Below are 14,975 nucleotides of genomic sequence, written 5' to 3' on the forward strand. Positions count from 1 at the left end.
TGTATTCTACCAATATAATCAAAGGTTTTTCTCTATGACTCATGTTCCACCTGCACAGCCAACTAAAAGCAACCAGGGGAACACCACTGCATTGTCACTGAGAAAATCTGCTGCATTCCAAACGCATCTAATCCAAGAAAGGCATTAAGGTAATTTCTCCATCTGTCCTTGCTTCCACACGCTCACCCCATGCCAGGCAGCAACAGGAAAGAAATGAGAGCAGACAGTGGTGCTCCAAACCTACAGGCATTTCAATCCAGGCAACATCCAGTCTGGATAGACAATATTCCAGTCTATCCAACATGAAGACACCACAGCTGAGCAGGAACCAAAGTACATTTGTCTCTCACATACAGCCCCTTCAGGTACAAGTGACTTACCTGTAGCATCACTGGTGTCGTCTTCCGAAAAAAAAAAATATTTTCAGAACAGGAGATTTGGTTTTAAGGGACATTATACCCTAAGAATGTAATTTTGCAGCATACTGGACAGAAAAAAAATACATTCACCAAGAGCTTTGAAAAACAGGGACAGTGAGTAGTACTTCCTTTTGCACTTCTATCACTAGGAAAGCGGGAGGGACACCTGAAAGTTAGCAATATTCTCTCAACAGCAGCCTCAGCTCGAGAGAGTGGAAAAACTTTCCCCAGGACCAGTGGATTACTGTCTAAACATCTGCCACCTGACAACTGCCAGTATTTCACCATCTGCATCTCATCCACAGTTACACATTGCCAATGTGAGAGAAGAAAAAAGGGTGAGTGTAGGGGAAGAAAACAAAGTAACGTGTCCCACTGTACCTGAAATGCCAGGTCTGACAACATCTTGAATACAGAGAGCAATTCCTCCCCTCCCTAGCTACACCAAGATCAGAGGAATTGCTCAGGCAACATTCTGAGAAGGCTGGCACAATTACACTAATTTCAGAAAGCTTTTGAAACTTTACACAAATTTCTAAAAATTTCAAAAGTCCAACAACTTTCCACAACAAAGACAAGCAATTAAAGGTGTGCATTGCAGGCACTTTTACAAGCAGTAACATCACATAAAACAACAAAGCTCAAGGATGTCCAGACCTGCTGGACGTCCTGAGAAGATCCCAGAAGAGCAGCCCTGTGTGCTGGGCTCTTTCTCCATGTTTTCCACTGGCATCCTCTATGCTGTGCCACTGGAAATGAGGCCTCTACACCTAAGCAAACATTCTCCATTTCATCCACAATGACACAGACCACGTTCTACTCAGCATCTCTGTTCCCCTGAGGCAACTCACTTCCCCACTCAGACTCCCCCTCCCCACCGTACAGGTCCAGGACCTACCTGATGCCATTCGAGGAATCCCTGCCAAAATCTCAAACATTTCTCAACTCCAGCAATATGTCCCATCTGTAAATCACACTCTGTATAGCATCTAAGCCTTGGCACCACTTCACCTTCCCTCATGATCAGCACAAAGAACATGTGAAACTCTTCAAAACTACACAGCCTTCAGCAGGCTCTTCCCACCTGCATGAAATTTACCGTGAACACTTTGCTTCTTTTTCGCAACCTCACATGAAAATAGCACAGAGCTGCACATTAGAATTCTTAGAGATTCTGTGATCAGAACATGATGGGAGTCAGCATACGTGGATTTTGTTCTTCAAGAGAACCACACCAAATAATGTAGCACAAGCACTCAAACAAATTACACACAGAGAATTTGTACTGCAGAAATCTTGAGCTGGGCTGCTGTGCAAGGTTTGCAGAGCCATGGGTGACAACAGGACACATCATCTCTACCAGGTCCAAGTCCACAAAAAGTAGAAGTCGAGTGCACAAAGATGGCACTCACCCCTCATTACATGCACTGAGATAACAACCAAACCACTGACAAGCACAACACCATAATGGATTATATACTGACTGTGTAGGAGAAATTGGTTTGGGTTTTGTTGGTAGGGGTAATTATCTGGATTGTTGGTTTGCTTTCTTTTCATAAAAGGTTATTTGTACAGCTTTTGAAGTGATGCTGCTGTTGATATGAATTTTGATAGAACATCAAAAGACTGCATGGTATTTCCTACTAGTTCTCTGGCCAGAAAAGTGCATTCACAACCTGAGGAACAGGGGAGCAAGGAAAAGAAAATTCCACTTTCTAACACTTACCCTTGGAGAAAACACTTCACTCAGAAGACAATATTTCTAAGCAGAGTAACAAGATCCTTGGGAACAGATCATAGGAAAGGTTCTCCACATCTCCCTGTTTCATAATGTCTTTAGCGTTAGAACCGAATTTGATGGTTTATACATTCATTGACAGACAAAAAGATAAAACCCAATTTCCAACTTGCACAAAATTGTTAGAGAGCAGAATCAGAGAGGAGGAAGCCTATATATGCTAGGAAACAAAACCTAAACACAGGACAGTCCCCCAATGCCTGGGAAATGTGAACACCACAGCCTGCATGTCTTTACACTCATGAAATAAAGTCCAGTAAAGATGCGACGCACCAGAGAAAATGCGCATATTCTGCAAAGCTGACAACTCTTATCGCAAGGGACAAGGATTTCATTCTACGGGAGAATTCACACGCAGAACACAAACCAAACCTACGGACAATGGGCGTTGAACGGTGCGCTAACGCATTTGTTTCCCTTCCATCACCCTAATAACCTCAGAACACGAGCAAGAGCCGGGTAGAACCGGGGTCAGATGAAAAGGTACGATTCACATCCTGAACCCCTGAAGCACTCGCCAAGCATCGACCGCCAACAGCCCGAGGGGCGGAGCTCGGCTCCAAGGAGCAACTGCACAAGAGGCGGGAGAGACTGGCAGACAGAGGAAGAGCCACCAGAGAAGGGATGAAGGAGAAAAAAGTATTGCCACTGACCGTGTCGAGGAGAGCGGAGGGATCCGGCTGCGTGTCCTTGGCTGCAGGGCCGGGCGGCGGCGGAGGGAAGTTGGGGCTGAAAACCATGAGGTCGCTCTTGGCAGCGCCGTCCGCCACGCACAGGCTGCGGCTGTGGCGCTGCGAGTAGGACCAGCTGCCCACTTCGCTGGCGCACACGAGCGTCGTGGGCCCGGGCCCCGAGAGCACGGCCGCCCGCGGCGCCCAGCGCGACGCCCCGTACAGCACCACGGCCAGCAGGAAGAGGCTGGACACGGCGCAGATGGCCACCACCAGCCACACGTTGGTGGCCGCGCTCGCCGCGCCGGGCCCCAGCTCCGCGCCCGCCGCCGAGCGCGACACCGCGGACGTCGACGACGACGACGACGCCGCCGAGGATCCCGCGGCCAGCGCCGCCTCGGCGGCCTCGAGCAGCGACACGCTGAGCGTGGCCGTGGCCGAGCGCGCCGGCTCGCCGTGGTCGCGCACGACGATCAGCAGCCTCTGGCGAGGCCCGTCCGCCTCGTCCAGCGCCCGCGCCGTGCTCACCTCGCCGCTGTAGAGCCCCACGCGGAACGGGCCCTTGCCCCGCGGCTCGCACAGCTCGTAGCGCAGCCACGCGTTGTAGCCCGAGTCGGCGTCCACGGCGCGGATCTTGGCCACCACCTGCCCCGCCGGCGCCCCCCACGCCGCCCACGCCCACAGCGTGCCCGACTCCGAGCCCGCCCCCGCCAGCGCCGCCGCCGCCGCCTCCGCTGCCGAGCCCGCGGCCGGCAGCAGCGCCGGCGCGTTGTCGTTCTCGTCCAGCACGAACAGCTGCACCGTGGCGTTGCCGCTCAGCGCCGGCTCCCCCGCGTCCACCGCGCGCACCTCGAACTGCAGCACCTGCAGCTCCTCGTAGTCCAAGGGCTGCAGCGCCCACAGGCGCCCGCTCTCCGCGTCCACCGACACGTAGCTCGACGCCGGACGCCACCCCATGCCACCCGACGACGACGACGACGACCCCGCCGCCCCGCCCACGCCCAGGCCGCCGTCCCACACCGAGTAGCTGACGCGCCCGTTGGCCGCCTCGTCCGGGTCCCGCGCCCACAGCCGCGCCAGCTCCGCGCCCGCCGCGTTGTTCTCCCGCGCCAGCACCGTGTACACGGCCTGCGCGAACAAGGGCGCGTTGTCGTTCACGTCCGACACCGGCACCCGCAGCCCGCGCCTGGCGCGCAGCGCCGGCGCCCCGCCGTCCTCCGCACGCACCTCCACCTCGTACTCCGACACCCGCTCCCGGTCCAGCGCCTCGCGCAGCACCAGCGAGTACGAGCCCAAGAACGTCGCCTCCAGACCGAACGGCGACGCCGGCCACACCCAGCACCGCACGCGACCGTTCTCCCCCGAGTCCCGGTCCGACACGCTCAGCAGGGCCACCACCGTCCCCAACGACGCGTCCTCCGCCACCGGCACCGACAGCGACGTCACCCACACCTCCGGAGCGTTGTCGTTCACGTCCACCACCTCCAGCACCAACTTGCAGTGACCCGATAGCGGAGGAGTTCCCATGTCTCTCGCTTCAATACGAAAATTAAATACCTTGACGTCCTCGAAGTCTAGGGCGCTGGTGAGGTGAATTTCCCCGGTGTTCGGATTGATGGAAATCACATCTTTTCCACTCGGGGGAATGAAGTTAGTTACGGTATATTTCACCTCACTGTTAATTCCCTCGTCCCCATCCGTGGCATTCACCCTCGTTACCAGCGTCCCCACTACAGCGCTCTCCGGCAGCTGCACGTTATATACAGATTGGTTGAACTGGGGCGCGTTGTCGTTAGTGTCCAGCACCGAGATCACCAGCTCCATGGTGCCCGACAGAGACGGCCGGCCCCCGTCAGTCGCCGTCAGCACCAGCCGGTGCACGGGAATCGTCTCGCGGTCCAGAGGTTTCGTTAAAACGAGTTCAGGCTCAATATTTCCATCATTCGATTTTTGTAAATCCAGAGAGAAATGCTCGCTGGGGCTGAGTGCGTAGGTGAGCTGCGCGTTCGCTCCGATATCCGCATCCGACGCGCCCTCCAGCGGGAAACGAGACCCTGGCAGAGTGGTCAGTTCCGCGATGCTGAGGTTTTTTCGGGCGGCGGGGAAGACGGGGGCATTGTCGTTGATGTCGGTGACCTCCAGCTGCACATGGAAGACGCGCAGCGGCCGCTCCAGCAGCACCTCCAGGCGCAGCGCGCACGGCGCGCTCTTGCCGCACAGCTCCTCCCGGTCGAGCCGCGAGCTCACCAGCAGCGCGCCGCTCGCCCCGCTCACCTCCACGCTCGCCCGCCGGCCCTGCGCCACCAGCCGCAGCCGCCGCGCCTCCGCCTCGCCCGCCTCCAGGCCCAGGTCCTGCGCCAGACGGCCCACCACCGTGCCGGCCTTGGCTTCCTCCGGCACCGAGTAGCGCACCTGCCCGCCCGACAGCGCCCAGGCCGCCTGCAGCACCAGCACCCGCACCAGCGCCGCACAACAACGCTCGCCCATCCTTCCTGCCGCTCTGCCCGCCGCCGCCGCCGCTCTGCCTGCCGGCCCCGGCCCGGGCCCCGCACGGCTCCCCGCCGCCGCCCGGACGCGCCGCCTCTGCTGCCCGGCCCGAGCCGCCCCCCCGCGCTCACAGCCGGGCTCTCCGCCGCACCGGGGCGGAGCCGCCCACACCGAGCCGTTCCTGAGCCTGCAGCGACACCGTGCGCTCCTCCGCCGCCTCACACGCTCCATGACAGCGCCTGTGCCTCTGCTCCGTCATGGCCACCTCCTCTGCTGTTTCTTCTTACCGTGCTCCTTTTATATTTTAGCCTTTGGACTTTTACAGCTGCTCTCTTTTTACCCCTTCTGCTATCTCGCCAGCCGCCTCCAGCGCCGCACAGCACACAAAAGTATTCGAATCCACCAACTCTAATTACCTGGTATCAGAGCTGGAATGCAGAACTGTAACCGAGGCACAGCCTGTTGACAACCAGCTCCGGCCAGCACTTTGAGGCAACGTCAGTGAGTAATCCTGATTTTAAATTTCTTCTCTTTGTCATCTTCCATTCTTGATTCTCTCCTTGTGCCATTCTTTCGTAGCATGTTCTTTCTATTTTTCTTTCCCTTCTTCCTTTCCTTCTTTTTTCTCTCCTTTGTCAGCTTCTTCCCTTTTCGTGTATAGTGATAGTGTCCGTGACTTGCCAGTCAACTCATTTATAGATTGTCCTTTCTCTCTCTCTTCTTCTACTACTTTCTTCTTTCCTTCTTTTTCTCTATATCCATCTTTCCTTCCTTCAATACACTCTTCTTGCTTTCAATTTTCTTCCATTTCCATCTTCCGTTCACTTTTCCCTTACCAAGAAGGGAATTGCCTTACCATCTCTTCAACATTCTTGACATGGTGTAGTGACACATTCTTTGGACAAAGCTGTCATTCCTCTTCCCTTCTGACTGCAAGGAAGTGTTCAGACGAGGCATGGCAGCATGCTCCAAATTTCAAAAAGCTTCTCATTGACTAACAATGTACCACATCAAAACCAAGTAATTAAAGGCATGCAGGGCAGATGTCTTCACAAGCAGCAATACCAGAAAGAACAACAGTACCCTAAGAGATGCAGAACTTCTGGAGGTCCTGACAGGATTCCAGGAGAGCAGCACTGTGTCATGGGTCATCCTCATGATATTCTACTGTGATTCTGTATCTTACACCCTGGGAACTGGGATCTCTACAGTTAAGCAGACATTCTCTACTCCCTCCCCAAACCCCAAAGATGTACTCAAATTCTCTCCTTTCCCTCATGCCTGGCACAAATATACAGCGCGCTGCAAATGCATTCTGTGCCTCTTTGACTTTTCCCTCATGCCAGGATGCTTTGTGCCTTTTCAGCAATAGCACATACAAACCACGTTCTTAAACGTTCTGTGATTGGAGTAGTGAAAAGTACTGACTCAAATTCCCACAGATCATCTTCTTCAAGAGATCACACCAAAAGCACAAGTACACTCAAAATGTTAACCGGATGAGAGAATTTCAAGAATAGAAAACCTGAGTTGGGCTGCTCTGTAGATGTGGAGGATTGGTGTGTACATCCAGACACCAGAATAAGCCATGTGTGATAACAGGAGTCACCATCTTAAGCCAGACTGACCGTGCAAGACCACAAGAAAGGGAAGAACACCACCAAATTAACCCCATCTCTTCAACTGCCCTTAAAAATCAGCTCTGAAGAGATGAAGCAAAGATCCACCATGGCAAGAGCTGTGGAAGCTGCTATAAATGCTCTACAATACACATGGGAAGCAGTTTGTAGTGCCACCCTCCCACAACAACACCACCAAAACAGCAGCAAAAATGTTCATCAGTCTGCATGTTACCAACTGTCACCCAACAGTTCCCTGTGTCAGGCCAGAGCAGCACAAGGAACTGTCTCTGAGGGAGATACTCATAACCTCAAAGGACTCCATGGCCATTTCAATACCATGTATTATCTCAAGATAAAGAAGGTCTGCAACACCAGATGCTTGGAACAATGGAAACAATCTCGGGCAGAAACACGCTGGGCCCATCCTGACTCCTGCTTTCCTCTAAGCATCCTCCATTCCATTCCCCAGTCTGTAGCAATTATTCTCCAGACGAGGATATAATTCCCATTCCAGTCCTCCTATATGACCCATTGTCTCACAAATTATTTCAGGTTCCCTCAGAGGAGGCTTCCCACTGCTCAAGGTCACGTTTCAAACCAGGACATGGCCAGGACCTGCTCAGTGTCACTGCCGCATTCACCTCTGTGACAAAGCACAATTTCCTTTCCTACATCAGGGGACAATTCGACTTCAGCTCACCCTTCCCAGCAATGAGAGTACTGTGAAATCCACACAGATGGCATCACATACATGGTCTAGCAGACTCTGCAGGTGCATCTTGAGCTCTGGTTGTGAGACCTGAGACCAATATTTACTGGAGCAGTCATGCTGGGACAGCTCTTGTGGCAATGGACACTGATGTCATGCTGAGAGAGACCAAGCAACACAGTAATGAACTCACCAATACAGTGGCTATGTACTGTGCAGAAGAAATTTTTTGTTGTCATTGTTGTTTAGAAGAGGATTTACAAGGAACTTTTAAAAGCATTCCAAATGTAAATACTGAAAAAACACACCAAAGAAAGGTCAGTGTCCATCAAGTCACCTGTTCATCCAGGAATGCAAATTAACAACTACACCTAACAAAAACTGGGAGGCCAAAAAACTATGAAAAGGCCACAAAGCCTTCCTAGTTTCCATAATGACAGGAGGACAGAAGTCCAAATGGTCACATAGCCTTGCATCTCTTGTAGAGAAGAAATGCCAGAACATGACACCAGAGAAGAAACCACACATGACACCACCACGGTCAGCAGTCAGCAAAGGCAATGAGGAGATACAAAGCGCCTGGCAGACGGTCAACACCACAGCAAGCTCGAGTGGAAAACCTACACAACCAGAAAAAAGGAAGGCTGTCTCCAAAACTGAAGCCTCGAGGCATCATAGGACAACTCTCATCACAATCAGCAGGCATTTCATTCTAGGGCAGAACAATTCATATCCACAGCTACAAATTTCAAGTGCGTACCGTAAAGGGTTACAGAGATACCCACCCTCTTCAAGGACGAGGCAGCAAATACCAAGGGCCAATTAACACATCTAAGCACCCATCCCCTTCAGGCGGCGGGGGCAGAGCCCGGTTAATACGAGAAACAGTTTGGCAAACGAGAGACAAGGGGCAAAGGGGGAGAGAATAGAGGCGAGCAAAGTATTGCCACTGACCGTGTCGAGGAGAGCGGAGGGCTCCGGCTGCGTGTCCTTGGCTGCAGGGCCGGGCGGCGGCGGAGGGAAGTTGGGGCTGAAAACCATGAGGTCGCTCTTGGCAGCGCCGTCCGCCACGCACAGGCTGCGGCTGTGGCGCTGCGAGTAGGACCAGCTGCCCACTTCGCTGGCGCACACGAGCGTCGTGGGCCCGGGCCCCGAGAGCACGGCCGCCCGCGGCGCCCAGCGCGACGCCCCGTACAGCACCACGGCCAGCAGGAAGAGGCTGGACACGGCGCAGATGGCCACCACCAGCCACACGTTGGTGGCCGCGCTCGCCGCGCCGGGCCCCAGCTCCGCGCCCGCCGCCGAGCGCGACACCGCGGACGTCGACGACGACGACGACGCCGCCGAGGATCCCGCGGCCAGCGCCGCCTCGGCGGCCTCGAGCAGCGACACGCTGAGCGTGGCCGTGGCCGAGCGCGCCGGCTCGCCGTGGTCGCGCACGACGATCAGCAGCCTCTGGCGAGGCCCGTCCGCCTCGTCCAGCGCCCGCGCCGTGCTCACCTCGCCGCTGTAGAGCCCCACGCGGAACGGGCCCTTGCCCCGCGGCTCGCACAGCTCGTAGCGCAGCCACGCGTTGTAGCCCGAGTCGGCGTCCACGGCGCGGATCTTGGCCACCACCTGCCCCGCCGGCGCCCCCCACGCCGCCCACGCCCACAGCGTGCCCGACTCCGAGCCCGCCCCCGCCAGCGCCGCCGCCGCCGCCTCCGCTGCCGAGCCCGCGGCCGGCAGCAGCGCCGGCGCGTTGTCGTTCTCGTCCAGCACGAACAGCTGCACCGTGGCGTTGCCGCTCAGCGCCGGCTCCCCCGCGTCCACCGCGCGCACCTCGAACTGCAGCACCTGCAGCTCCTCGTAGTCCAAGGGCTGCAGCGCCCACAGGCGCCCGCTCTCCGCGTCCACCGACACGTAGCTCGACGCCGGACGCCACCCGACCCCCGACGACGACCCCGCGGCCCCGCCCACGCCCACGCCCAGGCCGCCGTCCCACACCGAGTAGCTGACGCGCCCGTTGGCCGCCTCGTCCGGGTCCCGCGCCCACAGCCGCGCCAGCTCCGCGCCCGCCGCGTTGTTCTCCCGCGCCAGCACCGTGTACACGGCCTGCGCGAACAAGGGCGCGTTGTCGTTCACGTCCGACACCGGCACCCGCAGCCCGCGCCTGGCGCGCAGCGCCGGCGCCCCGCCGTCCTCCGCACGCACCTCCACCTCGTACTCCGACACCCGCTCCCGGTCCAGCGCCTCGCGCAGCACCAGCGAGTACGAGCCCAAGAACGTCGCCTCCAGACCGAACGGCGACGCCGGCCACACCCAGCACCGCACGCGACCGTTCTCCCCCGAGTCCCGGTCCGACACGCTCAGCAGGGCCACCACCGTCCCCACCGACGCGTCCTCCGCCACTGGCACCGAAAGCGACGTCACCCACACCTCCGGAGCGTTGTCGTTCACGTCCAGCACCTCCAGCACCACCTTGCAGTGACCCGACAGAGAGGGCGTTCCCTTATCTTTTGCTTCAATACGAAAATCAAATACACTGACTTCTTCAAAGTCCAGGGCTGCTGTGAGGTGAATTTCCCCGGTATTCGGATTGATGGAAATCACATCTCTTCCACTCGGGGGAATGAAATTCGTCACAGCATAAGTCACTTCACTGTTAATTCCCTCGTCCGCATCCGTGGCATTCACCCTCGTTACCAGACTCCCCACCTCAGCACTCTCCGGTAGCTGCACTTTATACACGGACTGATTGAATTGGGGCGCATTGTCGTTCACGTCCATTACGGAGATCACCAGCTCCATTGTCCCCGTCAGAGACGGCCGGCCCCCGTCAGTCGCCGTCAGCACCAACCGGTGCACGGGAATCGTCTCGCGGTCCAGAGATTTCGTTAAAACGAGTTCAGGCTCAATATTTCGCTCATTCGATTTCTGTAAATCCAGAGAGAAATGCTCGCTGGGGCTGAGTGTGTACGTGAGCTGCGCGTTCGCTCCGATATCCGCATCCGACGCGCCCTCCAGCGGGAAACGAGACCCCGGCAGAGTGGTCCATTCCGCGATGCTGAGGTTTTTCCGGGGAGCGGGGAAGACGGGGGCATTGTCGTTGATGTCGGTGACCTCCAGCTGCACATGGAAGACGCGCAGCGGCCGCTCCAGCAGCACCTCCAGGCGCAGCGCGCACGGCGCGCTCTTGCCGCACAGCTCCTCCCGGTCGAGCCGCGAGCTCACCAGCAGCGCGCCGCTCGCCCCGCTCACCTCCACGCTCGCCCGCCGGCCCTGCGCCACCAGCCGCAGCCGCCGCGCCTCCGCCTCGCCCGCCTCCAGGCCCAGGTCCTGCGCCAGACGGCCCACCACCGTGCCGGCCTTGGCTTCCTCCGGCACCGAGTAGCGCACCTGCCCGCCCGACAGCGCCCAGGCCGCCTGCAGCACCAGCACCCGCACCAGCGCCGCACAACAACGCTCGCCCATCCTTCCTGCCGCTCTGCCCGCCGCCGCCGCCGCTCTGCCTGCCGGCCCCGGCCCGGGCCCCGCACGGCTCCCCGCCGCCGCCCGGACGCGCCGCCTCTGCTGCCCGGCCCGAGCCGCCCCCCCGCGCTCACAGCCGGGCTCTCCGCCGCACCGGGGCGGAGCCGCCCACACCGAGCCGTTCCTGAGCCTGCAGCGACACCGTGCGCTGCTCCGCCGCCTCACACGCTCCGTGACAGCGCCTGTGCCTCCGCTCCGTCATGGCCACCTCCTCTGCTGTTTCCTCATTTGTGCTCCTCTTATTTTTCTTATCTCTTTTTCTTTATCGTTTGCTATTTGCTTACATCGTTTAATTTCTTTCGCTCCTCTTCTCCTTCCTTTCTTCCATCCGTTTATTCTCTAGTTTTCATCGGTTTGCCTTTCCCTTCCCTACTCTTTCCTTTTTAGTCTTCCTGTTCTTCTCTATTGGTATCTCTCCACATTGTCCTTTTCATTTATTGTCCTGCCCTAATCTTTAAGCCATTTTACCTTCCTTTCTTCTCTTCGCTCTTCTTTACCCCCTTCGGTAATTCGCCAGTTGCCTCCTGCGCCGCGGTGGATGAGCATGACAGTCGCACCTATCAGTGCCAATTACGGTCTATCAGCGCCGGGGCAAGGCTGTTCCGGAGCAGCGCTTCTCAGCGTGTAAAGATAAGGTCGGTGCCTGCTGATCGGGTTCTTTATGTTCCTTCTTTTTATTTCCATTCTCTGCTTTCTCTGTTACTTCCTTGCTCCCTTTCTGTCTTACGATTTTCTTGTAGAGTCGCCTTCCTTGATATATCCTTTTCTCTTTCATTTTCTTCTGCTATTCTTTCTCTTCTTTTTTTCTCTCTTTCCCTTCTATTTCCCAGTTGTCTTTCACTATGTCTTCTTCATGCTCTTAACAGTCATATTTTTTCTTCCTCTTTCTCATTTTCTTTCCTTATCTCTTACGTGCTTCTATTTCCTTTATTAATATTCTTTCCAAATGTTTATATAATACTAGCAATGAACAAGTCCTTTGAATAATGTTCTCATTCTTCTTCCTTGCAACGATTCCTTCCATTGCTTCTTTTTTCCACTTCTTTCTCATTTTTCTTATCCCGTTTTATCTTGTTTTTTCTTTGCTTTTTCTTTCTCTCCTCGCTGTCAAGTCTTTCCCTCCGCTCGTCTGTTGTCGCCATCCTTGTATCTTCTATTGTGTATTTTCCCCTTAAGGAAATGTTTTTAAAATAGCTACACCATCACACCATGAAGCACCAACCTGCTTTAGCAACAGGACACTCCCCTTCTACCTCTCCTTCCTCATGACAGGGAAGAGCCTTCTTGCTTTCCTCCCATACCATACACCTGCAGCTTCCTCTCCCTTCAGGATCCAATCCATGTTTGGAGCCTTCAGTCATCTCAAGGACCCAAGAAATAAATCAACAAAGCAATCATATAGTAAAGAACAGCTTTGTTACATCAGAGAAGAGTCCACCCATTCAGACATCTAATACAAAAAAGGCTCCAGAGACCAAGTTACCAAGGGACTCTCTCATCTACAAAATCAAACCCATCAGAGTCCACCATGACAATCCTCCAAGAACACTGTAAAAAAAAAAAAGGCATGATGACACCACATTCCTCATTTAACTCGATGGAGAGCAATTCTGCCTGACTCATTTTTCACCTGCAGAGCTATTACAAAATTCACCACAGCACTGTCACTGAAAGCATCCTCTGCATGCCCAGCACATCTACTCCTAGAAAAGCATTGAGGTCATTTCTCCATCTGCCTTTCCTTCCCTCTTCTCACCCTATGCAAGAAGCAGGAAAATCAAGTGGGAGCACATAATGTGCTCCAGACCTACAGGAATTTCAATTCAGGCAATATTTTGTTGATCCAATGTGAAGATACCACAGCTGAACAGGTGATGCCTTGAGAGACTACCTAGAACAGAGGCTGGACAGTGCCAAAGGAATAAAGTAGGAATTTATTAAAAGGCCTTCAAAGGATGCACCTTGGGCAGTACAAGAACCAACTGAGGATACACCCAAGATGGATGATGGGTCACGAGTTTTCCCACTCTTATCAGTTTTGGTCCATTTAAATATTGGGGTTAATTGTCCAATTACAGCTTCCGGTTATTAAGTCACATCCTCCCAGATTGCTCTCCTCAATTCACTGCTGGTTGCACTTCTTGGGCTGGATCCTGCAACAGTGTTGTTGGTTCTGGGGTTGGAAAAGGATTGTTTTGTCTGACTGAACTTTGAGGAGAACTTCCTAACACTTTATATAAAGTTCAGAGTTATATACCAATGCAGAACAGAATCTGATCAATAAGAAAAATGCCATACGGAATCTGGAAAACTTGGAAAAATACATCAGTAAAGATAAAATTTAAGGCATCATAGGAACCAAAGTACACCTGTCTCTCACACACAGCCTCTTCTGGTAGGAGTAACTCACCTGTAGCATCACTGGGTGCTTCTTCAGAAAAAGAAACTCCAGGACCAGGAGTACTTATTTTAATGGACAGTGTCCCGTAGTGCCAGCTAGAAGACCAAGACCAGGGAAATGACTGATGCCATGTCCCAAGAAAGGCTGGCAGAATGACACAAATTTCAAAAAGTCTTCTCTTTTACCAAGAAAATTCCACATCCAAGACAAGTGATTCAAGGCATGGATGGCAAGTTACTTCATAAGCTGTAATATCACAGGGAACAACAGAAAACAAGAGTACAGAGAACTGCTGGAGGTCCTGAGAGGATCCCAGAAGAGCAGCACTGTGTGGTGGGCATTTTCTCAAGGATTTCTATTGGCATCCTCTATCACGAGGCCAAGGAAATGAGATCTCCACAGCTAACCAGGCGTTCTCCACAATGCTGCAGGTCGTGTTCTACTCAGCATCTGCCTTTCCTCCCCACTCAAATTCACCCTCCCCATCACACAGGCCCAGGCCTAATTTTGTGCCACACGCAGGATCACTGCCAAAATATCAAACATTACTCAACCCCAGCAACATGCCCTGCCTGTAAATCCCACTCTGCATGTGATCCAGGCCCTTGTACTTCCTCATCTTCCTTCATGGTCACCACAAAAGATGCACACAATATCTAAAATCTCTTCCCAGCTACATGATCTTCACTGTGAATGCTTTGCTCCCATTCAGTAATCTCAGTTGGAATTGCCACAGAGCTGCAAGTTGGAGTTCATAAAAATTCTGTGATTAGAGCTGTTACAGCTCTGATCCCAGTCCACACAGATTTATTTCTTCAAGAGAACACAGCAAGTGCCAAAGCACAAGAGCACTCACAGGGTCAAGCACATGGGACAGCTTGCACAGGATGAACTGGGCAAATCATGCAGGTTTTGGGGTGTTCTTGCAGATATGAGAATGATCCACATGTGACATCAGGACACACCATCTCTACTGAGGCCACTTGTGCAGTGCACAAGTAAAGAAAGTTGAGCACATCAACCCTTACAGCCACATGTAATAATAAAATAAATCCTTCTAAATCCCACCTGAGGAGGAGCAAGGAATCATCATGGCAAAATCTACAGCTGTAGAGATTATTACACAAGGATAGCAACTTGAAGCATTCCCCTCCCACAACACCTTGAAACCTTGAACCTGAAAAAGTTGTTTCATCAGACAACATTCAGCACTCTCCATCTCACCAGCTCTTACTGTCACTGGCTGGGGGTCTCTGTACAAATCACGAACAGGACGGGACTGCTGGGGAACGCATCTCGAGCTGTTTGATTTTCCAGCATCACTCTCATTCCATGGTTATGACAATGGGAAGATGCCA

At 54.1% G+C, this 14,975-nt stretch overlaps 2 protein-coding genes across 3 annotated transcripts in view; both read right to left on the reverse strand.

The window, feature by feature from the left end:
* Nucleotides 1–14,975, reverse strand: part of LOC139597580 (protocadherin alpha-C2-like) — a 154,112-nt gene that overhangs the window by 112,348 nt on the left and 26,789 nt on the right. The window contains exon 1 of one of the 2 annotated variants that reach the window (XM_071443026.1): nt 8,661–12,475. The exons of the other annotated variant lie outside the window; for it this stretch is intronic. Coding sequence (XP_071299127.1) covers nt 8,661–11,159 — 2,499 coding nt within the window. The 5' untranslated portion in view covers nt 11,160–12,475. Of the gene's footprint in view, nt 1–8,660; nt 12,476–14,975 lie in introns of those variants that run through there. 2 annotated transcript variants of the gene reach the window in all.
* On the reverse strand, nt 2,566–6,295 carry LOC139597940 (protocadherin alpha-6-like). The gene is made up of 2 exons (XM_071443765.1): nt 2,871–6,295; nt 2,566–2,589 (listed from the first exon to the last, which is right to left on the reverse strand). Exons 1-2 carry the CDS (start codon nt 5,604–5,606, stop codon nt 2,566–2,568), a joined length of 2,760 nt encoding a protein of 919 aa, XP_071299866.1. The 5' UTR covers nt 5,607–6,295.

Source organism: Agelaius tricolor, unplaced genomic scaffold, assembly GCF_023055355.1.
Source record: "Agelaius tricolor isolate 1412-34295 unplaced genomic scaffold, bAgeTri1.0.p SCAF_18, whole genome shotgun sequence".
Taxonomy (NCBI): domain Eukaryota; kingdom Metazoa; phylum Chordata; class Aves; order Passeriformes; family Icteridae; genus Agelaius; species Agelaius tricolor.